Here is a 9,635-nt window from a genome sequence, read left to right on the forward strand (position 1 = left end):
AGTGATATCGAACCGGAGTTAGTTCTATATTGTACTACTCAGCACAGTACTGCATTACTGTACTTTACTTACTTTAAAATGTTCACGGATGAGCCCTCGTCTGCGGCCTGGAGATATACGAAGGACACAGATTCATCTCGTGTAGTCACACATCGCATGTGATTTTCTTCACCACATTCGTTATTGTGCGATAGCACACCCACTAGGTATGCCAGTAGAACGATACAAAAATCATAATCACTTAATGAAGACATTTAGCTGTACCAGTTTTATAAAGAATGACGAATGAAAGGAAACCAACATGCAGTTGTTCCACCTGTAGACGAGGGAGGCTGCCGATGCACTACATTACCGAATATGCCCAACTGAGGGATTCACAATACCACCGACAGGGGTCAGTGCGCCATATGCAGAGGACCTTGCAGTACATATCACATCATCCAGTGCCACGGTCTTCTATGCAAATGATGATAATTTTATTTAAGTAATTAATAAGTTGTACACATTGTGTTTAATAAAATCTTTAAAAAATTTAAATGGAACCGCGCGACCGCTACGGTGGCAGGTTCGAATCCTGCCTCGGGAATGGATGTGTGTGATGTCCTTAGGTTAGTTAGGTTTAAGTAGTTCTAAGTCTAGGGGACTGAAGACCTCAGGTGTTAACTCCCGTAGAGCTTAGAGCCATTAAAAAATTTAAACACTTTTTTCCACTCATTTCAGTGTTATAACATTAATTGATGTTCCTTTATCTGCAATTGGGACTTTATTCAATATATCTGTATATTTGAGTTTGTCACTTATTCACATAACGTTTTAATCACCACACGTCTTTAATCCTATTGGTAGCTTGATTATAATCACAGTCACTAAGCGAGCAACCATTTAGGACGCCCGAATGTATGAGAGGAATCTGACGCCTGCGTTACAATCAGGACAGGAGACGTTGCAAATGGTGCCTAAAGGATGTGCCCCCTAGTGTGGTATTTGAGAAACTCGTACCCAGACATGAACTTGCCCCAATGTACTGTATAACGCAGTTCTCCAGTTGACACGGCCTTTGTCTCAGCCTCTGAGCAGCCTATCCATGACTGCAAATCGATGAGGGGAAATATCAGTGCAGGGCGATCACCTGTCTCTGTGGCGAAGTGGTGATTCACTGTGGTATTGCTGATCACTGGTTGTCGCCGTCCAGCATTGAACTGGAGAGCGGTTTACTGCTCTTCGGGCCAGTCTGTCCATTACTGAACCTTCCTGGCAGATAAAATCTTTGTCCTGGACCAAGAATAGAACTTGGAACCTTTCCCTTTCGTGCCTAATTGCTCTACCGACTGAGCTATCCGAACCCGACTCCCGACCTGTTTCCGAAGCGTTACTTCCCTCAGTATCCCATCTACAACCTTCCAAACTGTGTAGAAGTTCTCCTGCATACCTTCGGGCGGATCTTGAGTCGTGCTATGATAGCTGTCATTAGAGTACTTGTCCGTGAGTAGCAAAGATGCCAGCTTCGAATCCAACTCCGGCACACAGTTTTAATCTGGCAGGAAGATTCATGCCAATGAATACATCTTTCATTCTGAGTATCCGTTATCTTTATGCGACTCCCCGTCACGAAGATGACGTTTGACTCTGGGAGTGCCGCACCAAAACGAGGTTGACACTGTACACCCTTGACAAGGCGATTCGTGAAGAGCTCAGTGCATGTACGGCCTCGAAGGCGGACTGTCCCATCCTTCGGCTTGCCGCGACCTGGGCACACCTAAATGCGCTGGCATCGCACATCTTACCCATCCTCCCTTGAATTTCATGTGACGACCAGGTGGTGGTATGATGACGTCCCAGAAACGTGTCATTCCGCTTGAGAACATTCAGAGAGGTCTTAGAACAATGGTTTTGTAACTCCTAATAAATTATATCTTTGTCTTTTTGTGTAGATTAAATATTTCCTGTCTGTTTTATCTTACACTATGTAATAAAACGTATCCGGACACCCCCAAAAACATACGTTTTTCATATAGGTGCATAGTGCTGCCAACTTGCCAGGTGCTCCATATCAGCGACCTCAGTAGTCATTAGACAGGAGGTGAGAAAACTTGGATTTCATGGTCGTGCGGCTGCTCATAGGCCACACGTCACGCCGGTAAACGCCAAACGGCGCTTCGCTTGGTGTAAGGAGCGTAAGCATTGTACGATTGAACATTGGAAAAAAGTTGTGTGCAGTGACGAATCACGGTACACAATGTGGCGATCCGATGTCAGGGTGTGGGTATGGAGAATGTCCGGTGAACGTCATCTGCCAGCGTTTGTAGCGCCAACAGTAAAATTCGGAGACGGTGGTGTTATGGTGTGGTCGTATTTTTTATGGAGGGGGCTTGCACCCCTTGTTTTGCGTGGCACAATCACAGCATAGGTCTACATTGATGTTTTAAGAATCTTCTAGCTTCCCACTGTTCAGGAGCAATTCGGGGATGGCGATTGCATCTTTCAACACGGTCGAGCACCTGTTCATAATGCACGGCGTGTAGCGGAGTGGTTACACGACAATAACATCCTTGTAATGGCCTACACAGGTCCTGACCTGAATCCTATAGAATACCTTTGGGATGTTTTTGAACGCCGACTTCGTGTCAGCCCTCACCGACCTGCATCAATACTTCTCCTCAATGCAGCACTCCGTGAAGAATGGGCTGCCATTCCCCAAGAAACCTTCCAGCACCTAATTGGACGTATATTGAACTCAAAGATTAGTTTTATTTTTTAATATACTCTGCTCATTATATCGTAAATTTTGAGGTAGGGTGGGAGCTACTTATTCATTAGTACTAGTAGGCCTTATTAAAACACACACACACACACACACACACACACGTACAAGCGCTCTTACTTAAACTCTGTTCCTCATTTTCACACTAGCTGTTTGTAACATCCAGTCTCTTTCAAATGGCCTAAGTTTCACTCCATTTCTCTTAATGCCTCCTTCTCACATTCACACTTTCTCTCTCTCAAAGTCTGCCTGTTTCTCCTTCGCTAACACTCCCCCCCTCCCTCCTTCTCATATCTCTCTCTCTCTCTCTCTCTCTCTCTCTCTCTCTCTCACACACACACACACACACACACACACACACACACACACTCTTTCATTAACACTCATTGACTCTTCTGCCCCACCCCCAAAGTGCCTCCCGTCTCTGATTTACACATAAGTGTATTTTCTGTGTATGATTTAACAATATCACAGTGTTATTTAATTCTCTAGGTGCTTTAAACTTCCCCATTAGTATCCGTTTTCTTGGTGAATTTTGCACATGTCGCATGAAGTGCATCTCAGTATATGATTTAAGGAATCAATTACATAAGAGGGTCAAGTATCTACAGTTTCACTTATAACTGCGAAAATGCATGACGCTAAGTAAAATATTTTCGAGGGATAACGTAAGGTCGTGAAATTAAAGGACGATAAAGAAGACAGATGGGAACAAGCAGTGCTGACAACTTACCGGCATAGTTTGACTGCCGTGGAGCGTACTTATCGCTGTCTGCGCCTCTTGATGTGAACTGAATTTCACGAAAGCGCAGCCTGTAAAACAGAAGAGAACGAGACAACGAGCGTTAGCTGCCAGAATACAAGAAATTTCCATGAAATATATTACTATCTCACATTTAGTTGTAACAGAAATTACACAACTACAGGTTGCAAGTCCATATTTTTTAGCAAAGAGTAAAACAAAGATCATAAAAGTTGGCATACGTTATGCTGGTATGTGTCTTTCCAGACTTATGTAATCAAGTATTAAAGATTATAGCTACGAAAATACTGTCAATGGTTCTCTACCCACACAATAGAGCACAGGCAACGATAACACACAGTAAACCGTTAAGGGCATTTAAACAAGATTTTCAAGAAGTGATCGTAACCACTGACGCACTATGCTGGACACAAATTGTTCGACAGAAACGGAAACAGAATTGCGCGTATCACAAGGTGGCGTAGTAGTGCCGTTTATGTCGTCAAGATACGTGCGCGATATGTGATAAAGTGTCAGTAAGACTCTCAGTTTACTGGTGATGTTGCCATCCACAGGAAAATATTTTCTCTGTATTATTGTGTGGATATGCAAAATGAGTGGAGCTGAATTTTCGCTTGGAGTACTGAGTACAAATGTGGATAATGTTCTTAACAAAGAGCCTGACATCACCCAACGTAAAGATTTGCAGTAAAGTAATAACAACATTCATCTATTTACACAGAAATAAAAAAATAGAGATCTAGTAAAAGAATCCTAAAAAAATGTAATCCACCTAGGAACTAGGTAATTTAAAAATACGAATCTTCAGTACTGATCGTGGGTTTAGGACCCGTATCAGGTGAGATTCATAGTGTTCCATCCAGGCATTAAAAGAGTGGCGTCATGCATTATTGATAGCTTTACGCTAGAAATGCGAAGGGCTTTCGTTCCAGGGGTAGTTAGGCAGCGTATTACTTCCTTCCACATTGACCTCGCAAATTGCCCACGCGGAGAAAATCAGAGGTATTAGTGTTCATGTAGAGCAGAGGTACTGGCTTCGGCCTCACATTTCCCTACTACGTGCATTTCCATCTCCTGTGCATAGTTTTGGAATTCGAACTCACCCTACAATTCGCTCTGTACTGGTACTTTTTCCTACCACACACCGTTTGTGACTGGTGGTGGTATGAATAATACCATCTGCAACACATCACAAGGTGAGCTGGAGGAGTAGAGCTGCAGACATACAGCGACTGAATAAAAATATGGAACACCAAGCCCGGCCACTGTAGCCGAGCGGTTCTAGACGCTTCAGTCTGGAACCACGCGACCGCTACGGTCGCAGGTTCGAATCCTGCCTCGGGCATGGATGTGTGTGATGTCCTCAGGTAAGTTAGGTTTAAGTAGTTCTAAGGTCTAGGGGACTGATGACCTCAGATGTTCAAATCCCGTAGTGCTCAGAGCCATTCGAACCATTTTTTTTTTTTTTTTTTTTTGGAACACCAAAACATAACACACTACTATACCAAATACGGTGTAGGAAAACCTTTGGCTTTCAAAACAACTTCCAGTCGTCTCGGAAAGGATAAATACATATTGTGTGTGGTTTTCAAGGGAATCGTATAACATTCTTCCTGCAAAATAATGGCAGATTCGGGTAACGATGATGGACAAGGATTGGAATGACGCACGCATCTCTCCAAAGTACATCACAAGTGCTGAATAATACTGAGATCTGGTGAGTGTGGTGGCCAGGAGAGACAGGGCAGTTGATCCTCGTGCTCGCAAAACCAGTCCTGGATGATGCGAGCTGTGTGAACAGATTCCCTGTCTCTTGAACATAGCATAACAGGTGGGGAACAAACATTGTACCATGTGATGGACCTGCTCAGTAGTAATGAGACCTTGCAGAGCAACCGTGGGGCTCATGAAATACCACTATATGGCTGCCCAAATCATCGCCAAAGCCGTGCTGTGTTTCACATTTGGGACGTAAACTTGGCAAGAAGTTGGAGATAATGCGCAGAAAGACTCTCCAAACAAATGACTTTCTTCCATTGCTCCTTAGCCCAGGTTTCATGGCTTCGGCCTCACGTTTCCCTACTACGAGCATTTCCATCACCGATGCGTAGTTTCGTAATCCGACCTAACCCTGTAATTCGCTCTTATGGAGCTCCCTCCGTATTGTTTTGGTGCGGAAAGTGCTTGTGAGTGCGGCACTCAATTCTTCTTACTTTTCGTCACAATCTTCTTCAATGACCGTCTGTGACGATAACGGCCACGTTGGGAGATAGCGGATGCTGTTTTTCCACTTTCCATGTATGCAGTCTAAATCTTCGATAGGAATCCTCTTGGAACAATAAACACTTCAGCTACCTTGGCTAAGGAAGGACTCGCTATACCGCGCCAACAATCTGCCCTCGTTAGAATTCACTTACCTCACTTCCGCTACACAGAACGTGGGTTCTGACTCATGCATTTCACGTGGTGTTTCCATATTTTTGAGCAACCCCGATATGCTTGTCTCTCACTTCTCATTGCGATCGAATGAGATGCTTTCACGGCCATACGATATGGCAACATCTTCCCTAGTTCTCAACTGTTCAAGATGTGGAAGAAGCCAAAGTGACCGACCACACCCCCTCTGATATCTGGCTAACTACACTCTTCTACTGAGCGTTTGCTGAGAACCCTCTCTAACATGCTCAGCAAAGAGTTATCCGGATGGGACTGAATTCAGTAGATACGATGTGCATTTACAAGCAAACAAATGATGACAATTTCAGAGATACTGAATGACTTGTTCAAGAGAAACAGCTTCACAAAATAAGTCAATCACGCGTTGGTTGACCTGTGGTCGTTATGCAAGCAGCTATTCGGCTTGGAATTGATAGTTGTTGGGTGTCCTATTGAGGGATATCGTGCCAAATTATGGCCAATTGGCTTGTTAGATCGTCAGAATCCAAAGGTCGTCAGAGAGCACTGTCCATAAAGCTCCAAACGTTCTCAATTGGGGAGAGATCCGGCGACTTTGATGGCCAAAATAGTGTTTGGCAAGCACGAAGACAAGAGGTAGAAACAGTCACAATGCGCGAGCGAGCGTTTTGTTGCTGGAATGTAATCCCAGGATGGCTTGCGATTAATGGCAACATAACGGAACGTTGAAGATCGTCGACGTACTGCTGTGCTGTAAGGGCGCTGCCGATGAAAACCATAGGGGTCCTGCTATGAAAAGAAATGGTGCCCCAACCATTACTCGTGTGTCGGCCAGAATGGCAGGTGATATTGAGGTTGGTATCCCACCACTGTCTCGGGAGTCTCAAGACACGTATTCGCTGGTTGTCGGGGCTCAGTTTGAAGCAAAACGTATCACTAAAAGCAATTTCAACCATGTGAATGAGATTCCAGGCTGGTGACCTGTCTAGAGACGTCCCGAGCGTCAGTGTGATACCAACCAGACTGCCGCCCGCCGAACGTCGCAACGGCCAGGAGTGATGGTCTGGGGTGCCACTCAATTTCATAGGAAGACTTATTCGGTAGACATCTGCGACACGCTTGTAACATAGCGGTACGTCGGCGATATTTTGCATCCTGTTATGTTGCCCTTCATGGAGAGCCATCCTGGGCTGACATTTCAACAAGATAATGTCCGCCTGCACACGGCGAGAGTTTCTACTGCTTGTCTTCATGCTTCCAAATCCTACCTTGGTCAGCAATTTCGCCTGATCTCTCCCTAGTTGAGAACGTTTGGAGCATTGTGGTCAGGGCTCTCCAGCCATCTTGGAATTTTGATGATTTTGTAAGGTGTCAGGCAAATCCAATACCTTCCATGAAAACCCTGACATGATAAGCAAATCCAGTAGTATGTCACATAGCTCCGAATAAATCGTGACATTAAATTAACCAAAGTAATACGAGTAACGAGTGAGCAAATGGAATACCACAGACTAACACAAGAATGCCTAAATGCATGTCATACATCCCCACCGTGAGACAGACGCAGTTCCGAGGGGAGAAACGAGATCAGAAGCCGAGAGCAGAACCGTGTTAAGCGAGAAGGCCCTACGATAAGTGACGGACACCCACGTCGCCAGCTAACCGCTACGACCACACCACCCGCAAGTTTTTAGTGTGAGACTTTTTCGCGTCTCTGTTACGTTAGGACCACCCCCCAGCCCATGTTAAAAGCTAGAGCCCTCCAGAAGAACAGTATAGACCTTACGATAACGCTAAAAGGACCACACCAGCTGCAAGTTTTAGCGTGAGACTTTTTCGCGTCTCTGTTACGTTGCAAACTTTAAAAACATTGCCCCACCACGAAAAGTATAACGTTTCTCATTGGATAGACAGAATTTTTGTAGGCGGAGCTTAAGGTTAACATTGAGACCCTGATTGGTCAGATGAAAACACAGCCAGATAGTTTTTTTTAAACCAACTTCGGTAAATTGTAGTAAGGAGAAGTTAGGAGAGAGTTGCTTCGGAGACGGCGAGGTGAGCGGAACTGTGCTGCCCGCCGCCCCCTGACGAACACCGACAAGGTAATGAACGCACGCGATGCCGCATAACAGCGCATAAAGCTTCACTCAGAACTGCAGAAGTCTCATCTGTTACACCCCCTTTTGGCGTAATACTAGTGTCGATCGTCAATTAAAGCTCATGGTGTTCACATTTGCCACTTGAAGTAAAAATCTGAAACGCGATGATTTTTCTGTTATATAGTTATTGAGAAGCCACATCAGCCACTGTAATTTACGACAAGTTAGATAAGTAATTAAAGATAATTGAGGGTATCTGTAGACCATTTTGATAGTTTTCTCTTTTGTGAAACTTAATTTAAACCTAGATTATAGATGTGATATGGCATAGGTCATCCTTCGATTCATTGTAGATCTTGGAAACCCACTCAGGGAATATTCGTTCACATTTTTATTGAACACAGTTGGTTTTTACCATCCTGTATTAAAACATTTCCTTTTATCAATAGTGCAATTTATAAACAATGTTTTGTGAGTAGAATAAAATTTCCAATGGTAAACTTAACTGCTCTTTCGACGTTATTTTACCAGCTAACTAAAAATAGGAAAGCCTTGAACCCCTCCACTAAATTTAGTTAGTATTAAGATTCTTTTACAGGGAGTGCAGTGGAGCTGACGCTGAAATCATTAAGTATTTGGTTATATCATCTCTAGTCTCACTGAACTCTTCTGAATTCTACATGTCATATGTGGTCTGGCGTCTCCTTACCAGCAACAGGTCCCAGGTTCAAACTAGTCAATTCCCTAAAAAACACGCTCAGAGCGTCGTTGCGCGAAAGTGGTAGGGAGACACGATATAGAACAGACAGACACCACGCAGAATGTTTAGAATTTAACGCGCCAGTTGGGGAGAACTTGGCACGATATCACTCAGGCGTACATCCAACCACTTTATCAATCAATTCCGAGCCGAATAACTGCTTGGATAAGGGACAGAGGTGGACCAATGCCTTATCGACTTACTTTGTGAAGCTCTCACCCTCTTGAATAAATCATCAAATTTTTCTAAATCTGTAATCTCTTGTTCGTCTGTCCATGCAAATCACATCCGCCGATTTCCATCCCATTCGTATAATTTCTTAGTAATGCGTCTTTTATTATCTTAGGGTTTATTTTTGGGCTATATGTTAGTTGTAGGTCCTCCTTGGTTCATATATAACGAAGAAATAAACTGGCAAGGAGATCTCTTTGTCCATTTCTCACTTGTAACTTGCCATCCTAGCCAGAACAGCTGTCTGGAACACAGTTATGTAGAGGCACTCAGTTCGCCCTACCCAGCCTTCTTGATGTACTGAAGAGCCTGTTGCACGGGGACATAAGGGGCTTTCACGTGCAACCTGTTGAAGCTTCAGCTCCGTACTGCACATCGTTGATTTATACTGGAAATTCCAGTGGATGAGGCTTTACGTCACGAGGTATGTTTTTGAGTGAGAATGGTATTTTGAGTACTCTGCAGCTGGAAGCTCTCATCTGCAGCGTCTTTTGTCGTTAGTTTTTCGGCTGCTTTCACGGTATCCTTAAGCTTTACATATGACTATCAGACACAACACACTCTACACTTATTTCATTTTCTAATCTTTGTTTGCCTGTGTAGATT

At 44.0% G+C, this 9,635-nt stretch overlaps 1 protein-coding gene across 1 annotated transcript in view; it reads right to left on the reverse strand.

Annotated features, from left to right (window-relative positions):
• The window catches only part of LOC124718686 (CUGBP Elav-like family member 4), a 205,280-nt gene extending 201,537 nt beyond the window's left edge, over positions 1-3,743 (reverse strand). The window contains exons 1-2 of the mRNA XM_047244310.1: positions 3,656-3,743; positions 3,495-3,574 (exon numbers count right to left, since the gene is read on the reverse strand). Of these exons, the coding sequence (XP_047100266.1) occupies positions 3,495-3,574; positions 3,656-3,743 (168 nt within the window). The remainder of the gene's footprint in view (positions 1-3,494; positions 3,575-3,655) is intronic.
• Between the last annotated feature and the right edge of the window lie 5,892 nt (positions 3,744-9,635).

This window comes from Schistocerca piceifrons, chromosome 10, assembly GCF_021461385.2.
Source record: "Schistocerca piceifrons isolate TAMUIC-IGC-003096 chromosome 10, iqSchPice1.1, whole genome shotgun sequence".
Lineage (NCBI taxonomy): Eukaryota > Metazoa > Arthropoda > Insecta > Orthoptera > Acrididae > Schistocerca > Schistocerca piceifrons.